This window comes from Heliconius melpomene, chromosome 19, assembly GCF_056956725.1.
Source record: "Heliconius melpomene rosina isolate 202511_hmr_F chromosome 19, ASM5695672v1, whole genome shotgun sequence".
NCBI classification, from domain to species: Eukaryota; Metazoa; Arthropoda; class Insecta; order Lepidoptera; family Nymphalidae; genus Heliconius; species Heliconius melpomene.
In genome coordinates, this window is record NC_140407.1 from 15370046 (window position 1) to 15392062 (window position 22017).

At 32.5% G+C, this 22017-nt stretch overlaps 2 protein-coding genes across 4 annotated transcripts in view; one reads left to right on the plus strand and one right to left on the minus strand.

The window, feature by feature from the left end:
- The first annotated feature begins 131 nt into the window (after positions 1-131).
- LOC146529021 (poly(ADP-ribose) glycohydrolase-like) lies at positions 132-4351 on the plus strand. Its single transcript, XM_085203134.1, has 11 exons — positions 132-420; positions 854-1046; positions 1228-1386; positions 1693-1802; positions 1948-2091; positions 2186-2262; positions 2405-2570; positions 2845-2975; positions 3074-3261; positions 3568-3790; positions 4080-4351. Exons 2-11 carry the CDS (start codon positions 867-869, stop codon positions 4172-4174), a joined length of 1473 nt encoding a protein of 490 aa, XP_085059260.1. The 5' UTR covers positions 132-420; positions 854-866; the 3' UTR covers positions 4175-4351.
- bru3 (CUGBP Elav-like family member bruno 3) overlaps positions 4346-22017 on the minus strand; it is a 516795-nt gene continuing 499123 nt past the window's right edge. For 2 of the 3 annotated variants that reach the window (XM_085203135.1, XM_085203137.1), the window contains 8 exons: positions 16973-17143; positions 16205-16319; positions 15744-15920; positions 15463-15552; positions 14299-14376; positions 13389-13565; positions 13062-13227; positions 4346-12887 (listed from right to left, as the gene is read on the minus strand). In XM_085203135.1, the coding sequence (XP_085059261.1) occupies positions 13100-13227; positions 13389-13565; positions 14299-14376; positions 15463-15552; positions 15744-15920; positions 16205-16319; positions 16973-17143 (936 nt within the window). In that variant the 3' untranslated portion in view covers positions 4346-12887; positions 13062-13099. The remainder of the gene's footprint in view (positions 12888-13061; positions 13228-13388; positions 13566-14298; positions 14377-15462; positions 15553-15743; positions 15921-16204; positions 16320-16972; positions 17144-22017) is intronic. The other variant, XM_085203136.1, reaches the window with a different exon arrangement.

Below are 22017 nucleotides of genomic sequence, written 5' to 3' on the forward strand. Positions count from 1 at the left end.
TGTTACTATTAATAGTGAAAAAACCCGTTATAAAAACAATGACTCATTATTACACAATATTAAGTTCTTTCAATAAGTATTATATTTATATTAATAAATTGTGGTTTCAAGTTGTGGTTATTTTTTTTTCTACTATTATCGTTATCATATACTACGCTTACTACTAATTATAACAATAAATATTAGCTATAACAGTTTTAATTGATTAGAACCTTAATAAAAAAAGTATAAAAACTATTTCGCAATATTTATCTTAACACATTACTGATTTCATTCCACAAGGAAAGACGTCTTTTTTTATTCTAACTTCTAAGCTTAAATTAAATAATAAGAACCTATAAGTAATAGGGGCATGTAAATAGTTTTATAGTTTGTACTTCGATTTTTACTGCAGATACAGTAATTATAAAAGTAAAGCAGGTAAGCATCAATTATACAAATAGTTTTATTCTAAGAAAATTACTTTGGAAAAGTTTTATTGTTAATACCTTGAAATATTCAGTTTTATTTATATTTGAAAATGGTTAAAATAGTAATAAAATTAATTATTATTACATAAACTTAACTATAAATATACAATTTGTTTATTTTATTTTGACAATTTTGAAGTAAGGTTAAGTTTTGATTTACAGATTATATAGACACTAAGAGGTAGATAACTTATGTAAAATAAACCATAAATTATTGATATAACGATTTTATTTTAGGAATATCAGAAAAAGTAGTAGCTAGTCTAAACTTAGTCAATATTTTAATTTTTAAATAAAAATCTATATTTCCAATATAAATCAAGCTTCATATTGTATTTTACTGTCATAATTTTAAATGTTGTTTTTTATCACATTATTTTTAGATCAAATAATATTATGTTAAAAACAACATACCCGCACTTTTCTTCAGTACAACCTGGAGAAAACCATGCTGTATTATATGAAATATCTACCAATAATGACAACAAAGGGCATTATAAACCTACTATAGGTGAAGATAAATGGGATAACGACCACGTCAAGTTGCCATGTTCTGAATATAATGTTTATTTAGAAGTAAGTACCTCTTTAGTAAGAAGTAAGTATTTGAAATTATTTTAAGATATTTTGAATTAAGCAGTCAGCCCTAAGCCTTCTTCTTCTTGATATAATAAGAAAATTAATAAATAAATAAAAAATGAAAATATTTGCTATAACAGTTTAAAGTCATCAAATATAATATTTTAAAATTATTTAGGGCCTCGATGGAGAAAAGAAAAAGAAATGGGATTTAATAGTTTTCGCGTTATCGAAGAAAATTAAAAGCAGCCAAGACTTTCTGGACGTCGTAGTAACATACCAGACAGATTTTAAGGAGATATGGAAGTTTAAGGCGCTTCACAAATTCTTCAATGAGGTTTTTTAATTAGCTACATTTTAATGTCTATATTTGTTTTGTTATAAGTTTGAATAATCGCAAAATATTTGAATAGTAAATTGTTAGATATTGATGTGGGCAGGACATTTCATAGCGTGGGAAATAAAAAGAGTTCAAATCCCGCACCATGTTATTAAGTATTATATTTATTCTAACTCTTGTTTCCTGGTGAGACAACATTATACTCACCATATTTTATATTTGAAAGTACGTCAACTCGTAAGAATAAAAATGTTGGTATATTTGTACAAATTAGTATACGAAAAAAAATCATTTGTGTTTTAGTATTGGAATGAAGACGAAAGCAAAATTTTTTTCGAAGAAACTATGCCGGGCATAGTAAGACTTGTATTATCGTTACCAGAATTAATTCAATCACCTATACCTTTGCTCAAGTAAGTATAACGATATTCTGTTAAAGCTTACGTGATCGATGTCAACATGAAGTAAATATTTAAATTAAAAATTCATATTGCCTAAGGGCTAAAAACATTTTTAAATTAATAAATTTCACTTAATTCCTTATTAATTTTATTGTAGACAAGGTCAAAATAAATCGATATCTTTCACGCAACATCAATTAGCCAGTCTACTTGCGAACGCTTTCTTCTGTACGTTCCCGGAAAGAAATAATAAAAGAAGGGATTCAGAGTACAAAACATATCCACCGGTTAATTTTAATTCGTAAGTTTAACCTTAGATCTTTTTGTGTCCGGAATTTTTAATTAATAACTATTTAAAAATATAAGTAATTTCAATATCTTTTTTCGTTTTACAGTCTCTTTGATGGTGGTGGTCCCAAAGTAATGGAGAAATTGAAATGTATTTGCCATTACTTTAAGCGCGTTTCTTCAGGTATTTAACTTTTTAAAACCTTTGACAGTAAATTCGTTACCAATTCAAATATAAATAGTTTTTATTATATCGTAAAAGTAATAAAATAAATGAATTATAATGAATACTAAAAAAATTATATCTTTATTTCTGTTATTTTTAGAAACACCAAATGGTGTTGTAACTGTTTCCCGCCGATACGTTCCAATAGAAAGTTGTCCAGATTGGGGCAATAGCTTAGTAAATATATTAGAAGTGCCCTTGTATGTAGATTCTGAAGCGCTTATAGAAGATGCAGAAGGATGTATTCAAGTGGATTTTGCTAATAAGTAAGCAGGAAATTTATACTAAATTGGTGATTCGCCCGCAGTTTTCCCCGCTTGTACCGTAAAATTGTTTATTTTCTCGTGATGTAATAAATAACATCCATACTTTAAAAACTAGAGTTTCAGCTAATTGAATTAAATACTTAACTAGTAGCAATATTGTCCCAAATTATGCAATGCAATTATGCATTGAAAGTTTTTATTTTCCAATCGATTTAAATAAAACTAACCCTAAATATTAAGGGGACTTTGCAAAAATACAATATTTTATTTTAAGATATATCGGTGGTGGTGTTCTCCGCCGAGGCGCGGTACAAGAGGAAATAAGATTTGTATCAAATCCTGAATTGATTGTGTCACTATTGTTCACTGAAGTAATGTCTCCCACTGAAGCCATCATGATATTAGGTAAGAAATATACAAATTAATTGAAATATATTAATTTTTATTAAAAAAGAGAAATAAATAAATAACAACATAAAACTTATATGAAAAATATGACACAGGTACAGAACGTTTTAGCACACATACGGGATATAGTATGTCTTTCAAATGGGCTTCAGACTTTAAGGATAATATTCAAAAGGATTTATGGGGCAGAAGAGAATGTGCCATTTTAGCTTTAGACGCCCGAAGATTCCCCAAACCAGATGAGCAGTATACGAAGGAAATGGTGGACAGAGAACTAAATAAGGTAGGTATTCAATGTGTAATTTTAGTAGAAGTTTTTTTTATTTAACTTCATTCAGATTATGCAAATAATTAAGTTAAATTTATTATTGAACTGCAAAATATGTAGGTATAATGTAATATAACGCTAATATACATTTTATCGACATTCGAAATTTAGAGCACATATCGATTCGATAGATTAATCGATTATGGTTATAGAAACATGACATTTACATTTAAAAATTATTTCTGATTAATTAAAATTTGAATAACTAAAAATTGATAATCTTTAATTGTAAATTACAACACTCCTATCATAATATTTCAGGCGTACACTGGTTTTTCATTTCCCGCAAATAGAAAAACTATAGCAACAGGAAATTGGGGTTGTGGGGCTTTTGGTGGGTCAGCTCGCTTAAAATCTTTATTGCAACTAATGGCGTGCGCACTTTCTGAAACATCGATGGCATATTTCACTTTTGGTGATACAGAACTGAAGAACGATTTAATAAATATGTATAATTTTTTGGTCAGAAATAATGTAACTGTTGGTAAGTATTTTTCTCTTTATATAATAGAAATATTATTAGAATAAAAATATAGAATAATATACAATATTATTAGAATATTATTAGAATAGAAATATTATTCGATTGATATGTAAAATTTTAAATCACAAAACTACTTTTTCTATCGTTCACTGTCATTTAGAACACCAAAAATATTTTCAATATCAAAAGCTATAAGATTTCTCATACGAAAGAATACATATGACCAATACTAAATTTATATTTTTCGTTTTATTGAATGACTTTAAAGCATTATATGTGATTTGTTTAGGTGAATTGTATCAACATATTCTACAGTTTTGTGAGCAAGATGTCCCTCGAGCAAACTTGTACGGATATTTGGAAGAAGTCATATCCAAGAGATAATATAATAATAAAAAAAAACATTACATAAAACTTTTCTATAAATTTTCGTTTATAAAAAAATATATTTTTTTTTGGTTTTCAAATTATCTTGTATCCGTAAACCATGGTTAATATTTTTTTAAAGATTACATATTTTTATAAATATAGACAGGATAAAATAAAACTCATACCTAATATAATTAAAATTATTTATTATCCTTCCTCATATTTCTAGCATACTAAACGTAATAAGTGTATAATAATAATAATAAATAATTGAATAGTAATTTAGTTTTGAAATATTTCAGCCATATACATAACTCGATAATCAATAAATAGGTTAACTAAACGAGACATGCAGAGTAGGCAAACAATTATTGTATTAGTTTTATAAAAACGTGGTTTTCTATTACAGTCGATTAGCTACAGTATTTTGCTAAACTAATAAAATAAATATAAATGAATTCCCTAGCGACGCTCCAAATAAGTTAACTCTCTTACATTACAAACTTTGGCGAAATATAACAATATAATTATATATGATTCATTAGAACAGCCTAGCTATCAAATGCACTGCTGGTAACTTTGGTTTTTTTTGTTTGTGCGCTCCACATATAAAAGATGTATAGATTGGATTTGGCATTTTGACCACAATATTTTTTTTTGTACGTCTGTATCAAAATTTTTTTGGCGCCATATTTGACATAATCACAAAACATTTGATAATCTCTTTCGAAATAGCAGAATTATTGAAAATCACCTCTGTCGATAATGAATATGTAAGTCATTATAAATTAATCATATATTTTTTTGGGTCGAAATACTGCCATCCAATTTACATGTCGTGTTTAGTGAATTTTTAAAGGATCGCTAAATAGCGGTTGTTTGTGCAAATTCGACAGCTGTCATAACCTATTTTTTGGTGTATCATTTCATAATACAATGCGGCAGGAAGTTTAGTGACACCTCTTTTTATATGTTACATAATTGTATTTAGTTTCCAAGTACAAATATAACAAATACTTAACAATAAGGTACGATTGGCCGCATTTCAACATGGCCGTTGATCAGAATTTAATTTCTTATGTAAAATAACAACATTTGTCAAATTTGTAATTGGAAACGGAACAAGCGAGCAACTAGCTAATATATGCCTACTGTCGGACTTCTTCAATAATATTTAAACAATTTCTTTGTACATCTGTTTAATTATAATTCAAGAAATCGGAGAGACGGTTTGTACTCATTACAAAGTTAGGTTCTTTGCCGCGTGTGAATCGCATTAAATTAGACTAATTTAACAACTTTAATTTACCCACGTTAATAAAATAATGTACATAATTCTTAGATTAAAATAGGATAAGCTGATTCCAGTAGAAGTGATGTAGTATTGGAAGTTTAAAACTTAATACATATAGATATAGTTCTGATTTGTTGACATCAAACAATATCATCATTATTTATAATATTTAATATTTATTCCATTCATATTTTACAAGTGACAAAAACCACACATAGATATTCAATTAACAATTCGCGTAACGCTGTTCTATTTTAATCTCTTATGTTTACATTGTAGCAAATCTATGGTATATAAAATTATATAATTTTAAAGAAACAGCGTTTTGACTGAAGCGGCTATCTGGAATTTTTAAAACGATTTTACAATTTCCTTACGTACATCGCTAACCATCGTGTACTATAATTAAATTGAAAAAATTACTTTGAGTGCAAAATACACTCTAGTAAGACGTCAAATGTACAATTTTTGCCTTAATATTAAATTATTTTATGTAATCGAGCAAAACGGAACGGTTATGGGAGATAGTGGTATATATAAGGGCTCAATGGACGATCTTTACAAGCGTATATCACAGACACCTGTAGAGGTATCCCTTTGCTAAGCTATTCGTAAGCAGGCGCTGCTCTGTGCCAACGTTCCCTTTTACTAACATATCAAATATCAGTAAAGTTACGTGAAGGTCTATAATCAAATGTAGATAGATTTGTATAAAATTTCTAGTTTAAAGTGTAATATAGAGCGAAAACGTGACAGAGCAGGCTCGTTACTCCTAAACTATTCCAACATAAGTTATCCAGAACAATGTGTGGGACGTCCATTGTGAATATCAAACTGTGCAAGCGAACGTGATCTGAATAAGATTCTGTACAAAGACCAAAGTGGCGTGCACACATTTGATTTAAAGAACTCTGTCCCTATATACTGAAATCTTTTGTATCTTTCCTAGATGTACAAACGACTGAGTATGGCTATGAAAGGAAAATTAGTAAAAACACGGTAAAATTTATTTTTAGAAGTAATTTTTAGCGTATTGTCGAGTTAGGGAACTTTTGAGTGCAATAATTGTAGGTGTCCATTCTGAGAGAAAACCGAACGATATTATCTCATCAATTTTATATCAGATGTGTATCGTTTACTCAATTACCATTGTATGAAATTTATATTGCAATATAATTTTTTCTTTCACTATCTTTACTATCAGAATGACGCCTAAAATTTGAGTTTTTTAATACATTTTATTTAACCTAGCTTGAGCTCTATAGCAGTAAGACATGCTCAGCCGTTTGAACTCTGAACATTTTCTATATTCAGTGAATGATAATAAATCCCTTAGCATTAACACAGCGACACCCTGTCACCCGCCCGAGTTGGCCTCGGGGCAAAACGCTAGTAAGCTCCTAAGTTAGATATGACGTCAATATGTTATATACATTTGGAACTATGAACTTTCCATTTATAAATCCTATTTTTCATTTTTAAAAGCGTAACACAAGTAAAATCTTAACGAAAAGATCATATTTTCAAAAGATTTTTTTCTTAAGAAATTGCTTGGAAACAATATCATGAAAAAGTTATAAGAAAATTAGGATATTTAAATTAAATTTTAGTTAAGTCAAAAAAAACAAAAATGTCATTTGTTTCATTTCTGTTACCGTTGTAATTAAAATTACAAGCGAGGTCTAAAATAATAATGAAAATTATTTAGGTGTCCAGGGTTCCTATACTTCAATTAGGTTTAGTAAGCTTATAATAAATATGTGCATGCTCTCTTTATTTAATTAAATGGGTTTGTACACAGCAGTTTCAAAAGTTGTGTTTTACGGACGGCGCATTATTTCTAATTGTTGACTCTACATCACTCGTCAAGGCTCAGAGTATCGTCAGAGGCAGACGTTGGCAGAGCTAAAACATAAACGTCTCATTATATTTAATTGCCACTAAGGTACTTTAAATTCTTACTCATCCAATCGGAACTTCCATCCATTATCCATGAACTACCGTACTACACCGTAATATAAATCGTAAACCGTATTAAAATCTACAGATAAAGAATCAAATGTAACTCTAAACAATATTCTGGATAACTTATCAAAAACATTTATTCTAGAACTTTTGTAAGGATTATTAGGCGTTTTTACAGATACCTTAGAACCATTTCCTCAAAATATTTCAATGTAGCAGATGAAGTAACAAATACACACATTATGTTAAGTGAGGACATTCATCCGACTCTTTAACTATCTAAATTTATAATGCATTGTTAAAAATAAAGATACATTAAAATTTGGATGCAAATCTAAAGTATACCGATAAATCAATTAAGTAAAATAGTGCTTGAAGCTAAACTATGCTAAGCCATAGAAAAAATAAATAAACGAAGGAGATATGACTAGATCTTTTTGTTTCATACTAGGATCTACAATTCATATAAGCACTATGCGCATCTCTCCATATCTTTATAATATAAATAGATATATAATCATATGCTTAATAATTTCAAAATCTAATATTTGTTTATTCCTGATTGAATATTGGCAATCACCTTACTAACTAGCACGGGGCGATGCGCGCTGAATGAGGCATGGACACGGAGGCGCGCCGCCGCGGCCCGTGTCGCATGGCACCGCCCGGTGGACTACCTATTCGCCTAAATATTCTTTCAATTCACAAATCGTTTACAATTCCTCCAAACTAGAATGTTCCAACTATCAAGGCTACGCGAGCGCTACGACGAAGTAATTTGCGAACGATATAAATATTTTATAAAATTTTAGAAGTTAAATAGTTTACAATCAAATTCGATTTCGTAATACTAAGATGTATTAGATCGATGCAACAAAACTTGCCGTCGCGGGTGTGATATAAAGTGTCCTATTTTGTTATTTATGAAATCAATAAGACTGCAGTGCTGCACTTGCATTCTTTGCATTTTAATTTATATAAATATTATATTAATACGATGCCGCGATCTGATTGGCACATTCTTCTGTTAAATTCAAACATAGAACACTGCAACGGCAAATATGTGTCGATCATAACAGTGGTGACTAAGGTGACAAGTGAATGAGGATACATAAGTTAAGAATTTCAAGGATGAAGATTATGATAGTGCCGAGCTAGTAATAAACAAGGAGGCGAAGCTACTTTATTTAAATAGCAAAAGTGATGAGATATGAAAATAGTTACGCTAGAATAGTGATGAGAGAGTATAAAAAGTTCGCGACAGACTACAGTGGACCCGAAAGTGAAGCGGCGCGGGCGCCGCCGCCGGGAGGCCGATGTACGACGAAAACATCCTTCATCGATCATCATCCTCTGACTCCTTTCATTGCCTGAAGAGGTTAGTAGACCTCTTTGGGTGACCAGACATGGCTGCAAAAACAGTCAGTGAACGAAGAAGGAAAGGTTTAGAATTGTCGGCAAAATCTGCCTACATGAGAAACATTTAGATACATTTAAATAATTGCAAAGCATACCCTGTATCCTAGAATCACTTTGTGGGCGATTGTTTATACATTCAGAGAGGATATTTAATCTATAGAAACATTTTGCTTCATTGCAATATTATTAGGGATTTTTAAAATTTAATCAGTATAAAGATATACACAAGTATAATATTAGCCGCCCGACCTTCCCCGCAATGCGCGTGAAGGTATCGAGCGCGTTACGTCTACATTACCCACGAGGTGATATAATCGTTATTCCATATATATGTACTAAGTATACGTGTTCCGCTTTGGCATCGATTTATTCTGTAACCTAATAGCGTACGGGGCGACACAACTGCAATTGTGCGTCCACCGCCGCCCTCCGCTGCTGTCAGCGCTGCTTTCCGCCTTCGACCCAAGCTTGCATTAGCCTCAAAATTTGTAAACAATATGTTTCTTAAGCGAAAATATGAATAATTTTGATAATGCAACCTCACTTGTAAGGAGTACGAAGCCACTGCGTATATTTCCTGATGGTGCCACAACACCAAAAATGTTCATAATTTCGTCACAGATCATATTTTGAACACTCAAACTTCATCTCCTTCCGTAATAAAGTGCTCTCTGCACGTAACAAGAGACGTACTAACGCATTAGTGTTCTGTGACAAAGTCGCCGGCAGCTTGATCTACGACTTTGTCGTTGCGTGTAAAATGGCTCAAATAAAATATTGAATGAAGTTCCTTTCTTCCGCAAACGTGACCAAGTCGACTAATTGTTCGAATTAATAACATAAATTAAAAAACTTAATAAGAAAATTAAGAAAGATAAAGAATTTAAAAAGCTTAACAATATTGCACGAATCTAAATTGCCAGGAAACTAGGTACCTACCTACGCTTTGAACGATAGCGGTACTTTCATATCGTCTCAACGTATGCGGCTTATTAATAAATTAAACGCCTAAAACTAGAATACTATATTAATATAATATAATTATTTGTGTAAATATAAAATTCTATGTCTTGTGGTGAGAGTAATATTTGACTAGAGGCGGGCGGCGGCCAAGTGATCGCGACCGCACGCGGTAAGCACACAGAAATTAACATTACAAGTCATTACAATTTCTTCAACTCTGTAGATATTTTATCTATATTTCTGACTTTCTTACGCTAAAACAACACAATTCATTCAAATAGTCATTAGCTGTGAGTGCTCTAGACATAAAATATAAGCATTGCTGGTCGCCCTTGTGTAGACTTAACAATAATATTATGCTATTCAACATATAACAATGTATGACTAAAAATTATATTTTCTGTGTGAGGTCACGCTTCCTTTGAACCGTCAATTTTAGGAGTGAAATGTAGAAATGTTTTGCCTAATATTCTGCGGATTATATTGTTAAGCGGACGGAGATTTTCAGCTGTGACTTTAAAACAGGTAGGGGAGTACTGAAATGAAAATTTAAACTTAGTGCATATTTTTCTCTAAAAAATTAAAAGCATTCTTGCAACTCGTAAATAATATGCAAAATTCCTATGCGTTTCTACATTTAACTCCGTGTTAGGTGTAGATCAAAGGAGATTTGGTTATTTTTATAAATAGTGTATTAATAATATGAAGCCGTGAAAGATGATTCTGGCGCGACAAAAGGAGAACACCAGTTCTCCCTCATTCCACGTCAAAAATATTATGCTCCAAGACACTCTTTATAAAAATAGATTTATTTATGCCAAAAACGTTTACGCCAATTTACGCTCAATACGCTTCTAAGTAAATGGCACATACATTTTTGACCGATGTTTTTAAAGCTGTTGTTTAAATACAACGGCACACCGGGTACAGGACCCGCCCGCGCGCACGCATTATCATCTAAGGTATTTCATTATTATAATTTTATATTGGTACGTTTTGATTATGAATCTATATTTTTCTGTAGAAATTACACTAGTATTTGTAATGTGCTTCGCTCACTGCCGACTCCCCGGACGTATACCACTGCTTACACCTTAACATGTATAGATTTATGTTTATATAGACACACACACCAAATAAATATATTATGAGGACGCACGCTCTTAGAGAATTGACACCGCATTGCTGCGACTACCGCCCGCATACCATATATATTTTTTATCTGTACAATTTCCTAGTATTATATATTGAAGGCATATATTTTAGTGTAACAGTAGATATTTATAGAGTTTGGCACGCACAAGAATCGTTTCCAATCTAAGGTATTGGACTAAAACAATGAAGACTATCTACAACTCTTCTAGGTATAACCGGTAACGTCTCGACGCGCCATTCTACTCTAAGCAATTCAAATTATTGTCAACATCTGTCATAACTGCCACTTAGGCCATGTTTCTATGTTTGGTACTTTGTATTTTAGTGAATCTTAAAATCTGTAATATTTCATAAGATATTTAGAAAGATTATAGTGAACTTACTAAAGAGTGAAAGTCCATAGACCAAGGATCGAGGGGTTTTATTACAGAATTTAAGATAGTAGAAAGCAAAGCAGCTGGTTGTTTGCACCACATAATTTTGATTAGTACTAGTGAGTTGTATGCGGGCAGTGTTGTAGAGCGTAACATTTAATATGCTTAGACGGCCTGTACAATCCATTATTTTGATATTATATTTTTATATCACAGCCCATTTTGGAATTTACAACAAACAAAATAATATTTCAAAATGAAGGCCTTAAGTATTCGGTAATGATGAAGTGCACTTGGCTTTGTACACGGCGTTATATGAACATTCACTTTAATGTCAACAATATTGTGTTCATATAAATTTACTAACATGTAGGTAACCCATGGACGCTGAGCTGGCCGCTCGGAGCGAAGCTACTGACATCATTAAATTGAGAAAACAAACAAAATAAATATTCGATATGCTATGTACATTTCAAACCACGCAATGCTAGATTGTTTCAAAGAGACCAATAATAGAAATGATATAACATATTCATATTATACATAGTTAGTAGTCTATTCCTTATGGAACAGACGTCTGTACGTTTTACGCATCTTTCAAACAACCTGATTACACCTTCAAAAATTAGCTAAACTTAACGTAGCTCATCGAAATGGTCCAGCTCAGCTAATAGCTTACAATCACGCACACCAATAAAATTTAACAAAATATAGGACAATATACTCCGATAGTGATATATATCGCAGTTCTTATATTATGTAAGTGTACGATGGGGAGGCAACAGTATCCGCGAGCTCGGGGTGCGGGCAATACCTTTGTTTAAAATTCGTATTCATCAACGTCCCTTGCGTTGCGAAGTGAATGTAGCGTGGCCGATTTATTTATATCTCTATTATATCTCTGTTAACAACGAGATCAATACAAGGGTCCAAGTAGTAACTCTTCAAGATACATTCATGAATACGAGAACAAGTCTACGGCTAACGAAATGAATGTAGAACGAATCGCGCCAAGACTACCAGCGCCATCTACTCTAAAAATGAAACAACAATGTATCCAAAGATGTTCACCCCACCCCGAAATTACAATATGCAATATACAATAATTAAAATACATTCTTCTTACTCTCAACTTACTTAATAAATTCAGTTTGGCTTAGTTCAAGCAAATAACTAGTAATAAATTTATGTTAAAAGTTTTTCAGTTAAACATTAAGTACTTAGAAGTAGAAGTACCTATGATTACGAATGACAAAATTTTTATAACGTGTCATTTAATAATAATAATTTAATGAAAGTTAATAAATTGTATATATAATAATATAATAGAGTAATTTAATGATTAATCGATAATGATAAGAATGAAGCTTTCCTACGCGTTTTTCGATAATTACTTTAACTAATATAGTATACTCGCCGCGAGGGCTTGCATATTTCTTTAGGTAAGTAATTTAGTTAATGATATTTACTATACAATTAATAATTATTAAATTCCTTGGAATTCCGGAAATTTCTCATACAAGCGCACCGCGGGCGAAAGTAATTTCCAGGCAGCCTTCTGAAACGAAAGTTCTATTATGTATTTGTATCGTTAAATTCATTTTAGTGACATATAGTACAGATACTATATTTATTTTCAAATTGACGACTGGGCTATGAAAATATTAATGCTTCAAAGGTAATCAATTCCTGAGTGATTATATTGATAAGATAATAAACAAGTATATCGCACCTGGGCGCCTGGAACGCACGCGGGGACGGTGTTAGGGGTTAATAAGGCCGGTTAGCGTCCTTTGGCCGCTTCAGCTGGACCTTTAGTCGTTTCATGCCAATTTGAAAGCCGTTCATCGCTTGAATGGCCGCTTGGGCGGACGTTGGGTTGTCGAAAGAGACAAAGCCTGTAAAGTTGAAAAACCTAGATTAGCTAATAATGGTTATCAAACGTTTATTTTTTAATATCACTGGTAGAATCTTTTTTAATACACGTGAATGAGGATATTGTTATTAAGCATTGTATGCTAAAAGCGTATATAATTATGTACAATAATATTTAACGTACCAAAACATTTGCTCTGATTGGTGGCGCGATCAATGAACACCTTGCTGCTAATCACGTTGCCGAACGGGAGGAACATCTGCATCAGTTCAGTGTCCCCAAACTCTTGCGGTAAGTGGTAAATGAAGAGGTTGCAGCCCTCGGGCCCCGATATGGAGCATCCTGGGAACACGAGAAAATCTTTAAAGAACTCACAAATCTGCCTTTAGACACCGCCATTCGGAATTGTATTCAATTTGGATAGGTTAAGTTTTAGATAAATAGTAGGTAATTTTTTTATAGGAACGTGAATACATTGTTAATTGTACTCTCAAAAGTTTTAAACAAATGAAAAGTTGTTTTTATATAATTGTTTATTCGCCATATTTTTTTACGTTATATTACGTTATTTTTTTACATATTTTTGTGCAATGGATTTGTAAACGTATTCACGTTATGAAATAGCGTTTGGTTAGATTAGCTGATTTAAGAAAAGATTCGGCAGTCTGAAACAATACATTTACACATAGAGAAGCACAGCAGCTAACAGATAATACAGTGACATTAAGTGTATAAATAACTAAATCTTAGTACTATACATAAAGCATTCTACGAGTAAACACCGGTACAGTCGTGCAATTTTCCTAAACTGACGACAACGCAGTTGTTGACATAAATGTAGTGGAAAACTCGAAGTAGAAAACTTAACAAGTAATGTAATATAGCAAAATAGACTGTGAAGGAAAAATTGAAGAAATTTGTTATTAAATAAATGAATATCTGAGAATTGTTAATAACTCGGTGTCAACGAAATGTAAGAAATCAGATGGATGTGAGATGAAATCTGAGGTAAGCCTTGTTAATTGCTGTTGAAGAGTGAAGATCTATTGTATTCTTGAAATCAGCTGGTTCTTCAGCTTAGGGCTCCACTTACCTTCTCTCTGTGCCGGCGCTATAGTAGACATCGGCGGCGGGATGGGTTGCGGAAACTGCCCATATACCGCTGGGTAAGCTGTCGAACATTAATTTGCACATTTTCACAATGAACACCTATCATTGCGTGAACATGCATTACAGGACGGACGATTTAACTGGACATTACAATTTATACAAAAGAAAAAGTGCTAAATATAAAAGAGAAAATAGTTCTCCAAAAAGACAAGATTTATCCTTACAAAAAAAATGTTTGTTTGTGTCAGTTAAATCGTCCGATATTCACATTGTTACATTCATATAAAGCTTACAATATCAATTAATAATATCGACTAAAAGGTGAATATGTAAACAGCTGGTTTGATTAATCAGAAAATTTTGTATGTACTGCTGTGTATATTAAACTTATAATTCAAAATAATTTTCTTGTAGATACTTTAAAATTAAATTTTGCGTAAATTATACAATAAATAAACAAATTTGAATATAATATGCATAATAAAACATTAATATATACATCGACAATCTACTGTGTTCATACATTCATATACATACAACAGTTTGGTGCATTAAGATACTGCATTAGACATTTTATTAACATTGCCATTTTATTAACTTTATTTTTTTTTGCAGTTAGTTATATAAATCTAGATTATATTTAATTATATAATCGTTCGTAATTTCGAATATAATAATATACTTTGTGGTTAAGCCAATATTGTAAGAATTCTGAAAAGAATACAAAACAATTTTCTTCCATTTGATTGATTGATTAATGTTTTAATATTATTTCCTGCGGTAGGCACATCAAAGTTTTCCCTCCTCCGTAAATTACTTATCTGGAATTCGTATCGAAATTGACTTGAAAATTATTGAAAGTAATAAATCCTGTTAGGTATTAACAAAATACAAACAAACAATGTTTTGTTTTATTTGTCAGCTGTCAAATGTGGATTTGCTTTGTGCAAAACTTTGAGGGTGGACCAGGTGGTCCATCTTGTAATATTTTATTGAGGAAACGACATGCAATTGGATGTTTTTTTTGTTTACAATCGAGCTATTTACTCGGTATTTTCCATTTAAATGTTCTAAATATACACACATCGAAGGTGACTAAGCATATATCAGACATTTACTGGGTTTGAGCACATTAAACGTCACTCACCGACGCCGGGGAACGGCTGCATGCCGGGATATGCTGCGTGCTGGAGAGCGGCCTCGCCGTTGGGTATGCCCTGAGCTGTTACTGGAACAGCTGGAAAATTAGATTAAAATGACACTTTATAGAAAATTACAAAAAAGAGAAGTTGCTTTTTATTTTTATGCTTTTATCTTTAGTTCAGTTAAAAGATAATCGATCGCCACGATTTGTGTAACATTGTCTGTCTTTGCCCAAATACTTCATATATTAAATTAGTAAGATCAAAAACAAATGTAAAAACTTACGGCCAGTAAAAGTCTGGTGAATGCCATTCGTATAAACGGCTTCTTGCGGCGGCGGCTGTCCATTAGCGGTCTGTGCGGCCATGTTGAACCCGGGCATGGTGGGCGACGGCAGAGACGGCAACGCGCCGTTCAGCGGCTGGGCCCCGCCCGTGCCTATCGCTAAGCCCGAAAAGTTGTCTGGAAAATTAATAAACTCGTGTTATAGAAGTTTAGACATCTCTTATAATATTATCATTTAACATTTTATAATATTATTAATTTATTTAAATGCCACAAAATGTCGAATCTTGTTACGCAATATAGGAATTTAACGAAAACGTAATTTATGTAGATCATGAAGTAACCTTATTGTGAAGTTCTTTTCGCCCAAGCCCCGTGCTAGATTTCGGCTTCGGTCGACATTTAAAAATAAATTTTTATTATACGCTTAAATAGCCATGTGCCAAAATATTAAGACTTACCAGAAGTTGGTGGCACGACCGAGTTAGCCATTCCGTTGAGCGCGTGCGACGCGAGTGCGGTCATGGGGCTTATGTATCCCTGCGCAGTCGCAGCGACCATCAGCGCTGCTTGTTGCTGTAAAGAAATTGCGTTATAAATAAAAATTAAATTTATTATAAACAAATGTTATTACTATTTCAGCCATTTCATTTTTTATATGAATGTCCCAAAATTTGCAATTTTTTACATTATATTTTATACTAAAATCAATATCTTTCGTCAATTATCGTTCTTATTCCTTAAAAATTAATAACATATATGATTATCTATGATTTAGTAATAGATTTAGGAACTTTTTATGACTACGAATATAAGAAAATGGAACATATTTTATTGAATGTTAATAGTTTTTCTTTTATACAACTTCAGCATTAGATAAAGAAAGAAATTAGAGAAATCGTACAAAGTAATAGTAACTAAAGTTTCAAGTTTTATTAATTTATCAACATCAACTTTGTTCTAGTTGCTAGAATGAATAAGAATGGCTAAACTACTTCTTATGATATTAATATTATCTCATCGACTATCATGACTTTTAGAGTTGTCTTAACGACTTGTGGAATACATATAATTATAATAAAATCAAATATACTTTATTAAAAATCAGTAGTTAAGTTAAAAATACTATCTATACATAGGTGACAAAACAACAACAGCTGCGCGACGAAGGCCTTTTTATATAGTTCATATTTGTAAAGTTACTGACATAGGTACTAATATAGTTATACCTGTAGGTCAACTTGCTCAGTGATGACCTGCGCGTAAGTACCGTACGCCCCGAACTGATTGAACACGAAAGGATTGAGCAGGCTCATGTTGCCGGCCATCTGCTGCATCCGTCTCAGTTGGCGTTCCTTCTCCGTGTCTGCAAATTTTACTACTAAGCTCGAAGAAGCTCCCTGAAACAATATGGTGGAAGTTAATATAGTTGATTTAAATTAAATTCTGTATCTATATAGCTATCGATCTGGTTTGATTTTCAAGGTTGGCCTTCTAGCAATATTGTAAAAGATTCTTGGTGGAAGTGGTTTGAGTACTTTTGCAATCAAAGATTTCTCAAGCTTTCTTTCGATTCACTTTGCATTTCTCTAACACTATCTCAAAAGAAATGCCTATGAAACATACAACTTGTACAAAACAAACATATTTAATTTCAAGGAAATCCAGACCGTTAGTCTAAGAAAAAGCAATTACATATAATGTACATTTAAAAATCTCAGCAAGCTGTAGTTTACTTTTTAATTATAACACAAAAACATAAAGAACAGCAAAATCTGACTCAAACACAAAAGTAAGCGTAAATATAAATAAAACCGGGCGCCGAGAATATTTCTATTATCACTTAATTTAGCGAAGTGTTGAAGGAGAAACGGCAATCTTTCATTACAGCGATGGACGATCTCGATATGCTCGAATAATAATATAACTCACCCTTTCTGTTTCTGAGTAATAAAAAAGTGTTTAGGGGGGAATATTGCGGCGGGATTTATCTTAGAAATGAGGTTTTTGGTGTATTTTTTATAGATTTACGGTGTGACTCGCAAAAAAGGTGGTCAGAGTAAACCTAGTGCGTTCCTCACGCACCTCTCAATGTTCCAGACATCGCGGGGCTTAACGCCGCGCGGCCTTATTGCCAACTTTTTTGTCTTTTCCCAAGTGGAAAACTAACAAACAACCGCCGCGTTTATGTTTTGCCCCAGCACAATGACGACTCCATTTATGGTTGATTTTCACCTATGATGGGAAATAGTTATATAAGACCACTAACCAACTAATTGCACAGTACACTTAAAGAAAATAAAAATATTAAAATAGACAAAGTAGCAATTAAAACTTTAAATACAAAGTATTTACTGAAATACGTGGGTATTTCTAAAGAGAGCTCATTCAAAGATACAATATTATGTTAAGATATTAATTTATGGCATTTCATTTAACGCTCGCGTAGACTCGCAGGCAGTTGCGGATAATGGCTGTATCGTGATAGATTCGTCCGCCCCGGGCAAGTAACAACTATATTAGATACTTACCCAACAATATCTATTATGTACTTAGTAACTTGTTTATTGATATATTTCTCTCGTCGCTATGAATTGAAGATGGACTATATTTCATGTGTTATTATTAATTATTATTAATAAAGTTTACGTTATCGAAAAAGTGGGGAACGGAGGGACATTAGGTTCTTGCCTATCCTGCTGTGTGCGGGATACAGCGTGAAGCTGATTGTATTAATGTTAATGTTGTTTGTACGTTTCGATGTTTGTTACTCTGTCACGCCAAGGACTACTGATTAGGCGCTATCTTGGCTTTGGGATGCAGCTTCAATCAAAGGATTGATTGCGAGATTTGATGTTGCTAATCATATCGGGTATTAGGATACCAAATAGATAGCACTGGGCGATAGGAAAGCCTATAAAGGTATTATTTGTGCTTATAACATAATTGCTGTAACTGGATAAGATAAAGTATCGTTTTGGTAATAGTAGTTGAAAAACTAAAGAATATAGTGATTTTAACTAGACTAACTATTCTTCACAATCTCTTCATGAAAAAATTTAGCTAGCTTTAATAAAGCGTGCCGTTAAGGGTCTTTACTTAACCCATAATATGTTGAAATCAATTTTCAACACATTTGACACACTGAGAAACGGAAAGCCTTAACACTAGGTTCCCTCCGCCTACCCTGCTTTATGTTAGGTATTGGATACAGCATGAAATTAAAAATAAAACTGCTATAAATATACGATCCACAGACGTAGGAAGTTAAGATTTTATTATACACATCCCTCCATTACGCGTAATCGCGGTACTAAAAAATAAACGGCCGCCATTAACAGAACGCACAAGCGCTTTAGAGAATGAATCCCGAGCGTCCTTAAAAATGCAAGCTCAGAGGCAATTCTACGGAACTACAACGCCACTTGCGTAGGGTTGCCATGTTACTATGAAATGCATTGCATTTTTTCAGTTCATTTAGTCTTGTTATCTTTTATATTTTTTATTTTTTTTCGTTTTAGTAAATGGATTAAGTTTGTGATGAGGTTGTGAATTTTGAGAATCTTGGAGCATTCTTAAATATAAATATGTTTTTGATTGACATTTAAAGGGTTAGTCTTAGTTCCAGACAAGTCCTAAATACGCAACGACGTGTTTAAAAATTGTCCTCAAACGAAGAGATCGTCGTGGGCTAGCGGCGTCTGACTAGAAGCTCGATGAATGTGGGTTCGCTTTTTACTCGAGGGAATGAATTATTTTAATTTCCTCGCACTGGTAAAAAAGCTATAGCGGGACGTTGAGTTCCGCAAATCAACATACAATGCCACGTGGTCACAAATCCTGCTGTATTTTATTTTTTATGTAGATTTTTTTCACCTTATTAATATGCATGACACCTTCCAAGATATTTAAATATCACTATACCTTTTTATAACTACAAAATCTTGCATAACCCGACAAAAAAACAGAAAATAACAACAGAAATAACTAAAAGTAACACACCAACCCTGCTGCCGCATTCATTATGTATTTGAGGCAAAAATATCGCTGGTAGGCTCTACGCTCAACAGGTCTAGCCCCCGATGCAACAAGTAGCGGGCCGCGATCCAAAAATGCATCGCCGGCTTCCCCTTACTTGTAATACTTAGTTAATTGACTACTTTGAATAAACTATTTCGAGTTTTAGCACGATTTTAATGTAATAATTAATGTTTTTTGTTTTGTTTTAGTTTAGTTTAATGTTTTTGTTTTTTTCTTCTTTTTTTAACTTTATGCTGTGTACTGCACATAGAAGGGTAGGCAGAGGGAACCTAGGAACCTAATGTTAAGATACACCTGTTCCCCACTTTACATAGCCGTTTACTCTTGTAATATTTACTTAATTGACTACTACTATTATATTTACTAATTGTTTTAGCAGGATTTTAATATAATAGTAAAATTTTTGTTATTATTTCTTTATTATATAATTATTTGTTGTTTTGCTTGTTTTAATGTATTTTTTTTTGTTATTTATGTGTTTGTTAATGTTAATAAGTAGAGTAGTCTACTTACTGTCAGATGCATCAGACGCACATTATTTGCATTAGCTACTAGCTAGTATATTTTCGTTGATTAGTAAGATAATTTTATTCAGAATTTTTTTAACAAAGCTACATTATGAAAGAGAAGTTCTTTTACATAGAACACTTTATTATGCATTTTTTAATCTAACTAGGAATTGGCACTAAAAATGTTTTAGAATTCTGTAAAACGTGTAAATAGTATTGTGAGATTTGAAACAGTGCATTGTTTATTCATTTGACTTTAGAAATGTTTAAAATGTTAGTACTTTATAAGGCTACGTTAAAATTTTGTATACGCTTATGATAGCGTGAGCTAAGGGAGCCAGGAGTTAAGACACTCCATTCTCCTTTCTCCGCTGTTAATCGAGATATTTCGTATTGAATGTCGTTTCGTCTCTCTCAACGTCGCGGTTAGTCTTTTTAAACCAGGGAAATAATAATATTTCAATCTCTGAGAAGGAATTGAACAGCCATCTCATTTATAGACAGACTCGACGACAGCCTCGTACACACAAAATATATAGGTTTGTATGTATGTAAGTAAGTGTAAATAAAGAAAATATTTGACCTGCATTGAACTCTATTAAATGATATTTTCATAGTGTTGTTACGTTTGTTTAAAAGCGCACGGGTTACGGTTTTTGCATGCGCCGCGCGGCACATCTGAATATTGAATAATACCGTGGGATTATTTATTCTGAGTGCGATACCGTTGTTTGTTTTACAAATGTTTACAGTCAATATTGGCTATGTTTCGGCACCCGTGTTTATTTTTTAATGGATATTTTCAATAAAATTTTCTTTGGTGGAAAATCCTTTTGAATTAATTAATTAATATCACTTTGGAAAATACATGCAAAATATTTTTGTAGGTATCGTTATATCAATTGTTATTATATGCGTACTGGTTATACTGGTTTATATAAAAAAAAATATTCTCAATAGTTCATAATTATTGTATTGTATTATATTTTATGTCACACCAATAGTTTTCGTATTGAATAATCTAGCAATATTTTTTTATTTTGAACTTTGATTTATTTACCTACGGCGTCGCCCGCATGGTGAAATGGCAATAACTAAGAGTTGTATATGACACGTTCAAAGTGCCCGAGGTAACACCGACCGCAGTTAACCTCTTGTTAAATGGATTATTCGTCAGCAAAAAATATTTTTTCCATTTGAATCACCAGGCCAGTCGTAACAGGGGCGTAAACTTGGGCCTGTTAACGCGAAACGTTGTGGATTCGATTCCCACTCGAGGAATTGAAATATTTAATTTGTTCATTTTTTCGCTCTAGTAACGATGCAAAGCGCTGTGTAGGATTCCGCCATTCAACACACAATGACTCCAAAAGAGTGGGGAACGGAAGTATCTTAATGGGGACGGAGTTTCCAGGTTCCTTCTGCCTACCCAAAAAAAAAATCACTAAGTACTAAGATTAGCGCGTTCCACCAAACAAACTCTTCATCCTAAGAATGTAAATATGGTTTGAGCACATAAATCATATACTGTTACAAGATCGCCATACTCTTTAATTGCTATGACAAAGCCTATAATGATACAACATATTAAGACGTTCCAACATAAATATAGTAATGATAGGGATTTTATGACATCATCACCTCCTGTAACTACGTCCCGGGGACCATCAGTTACGACATAACGTCCAATTAACTCCGTTAACTGTTGAATAACTTCACTTTCG

Coding starts and splice junctions, on each gene's coding strand:
- LOC146529021 (XM_085203134.1), top strand. CDS start 867: ATGTTAAAAACAACATACCCGCACTTTTCTTCAGTACAACCTGGAGAA. Junction 1,803..1,947: donor TCACCTATACCTTTGCTCAA/GTAAGTATAACG, acceptor ATTTTATTGTAG/ACAAGGTCAAAATAAATCGA. Junction 3,262..3,567: donor TGGACAGAGAACTAAATAAG/GTAGGTATTCAA, acceptor ATAATATTTCAG/GCGTACACTGGTTTTTCATT.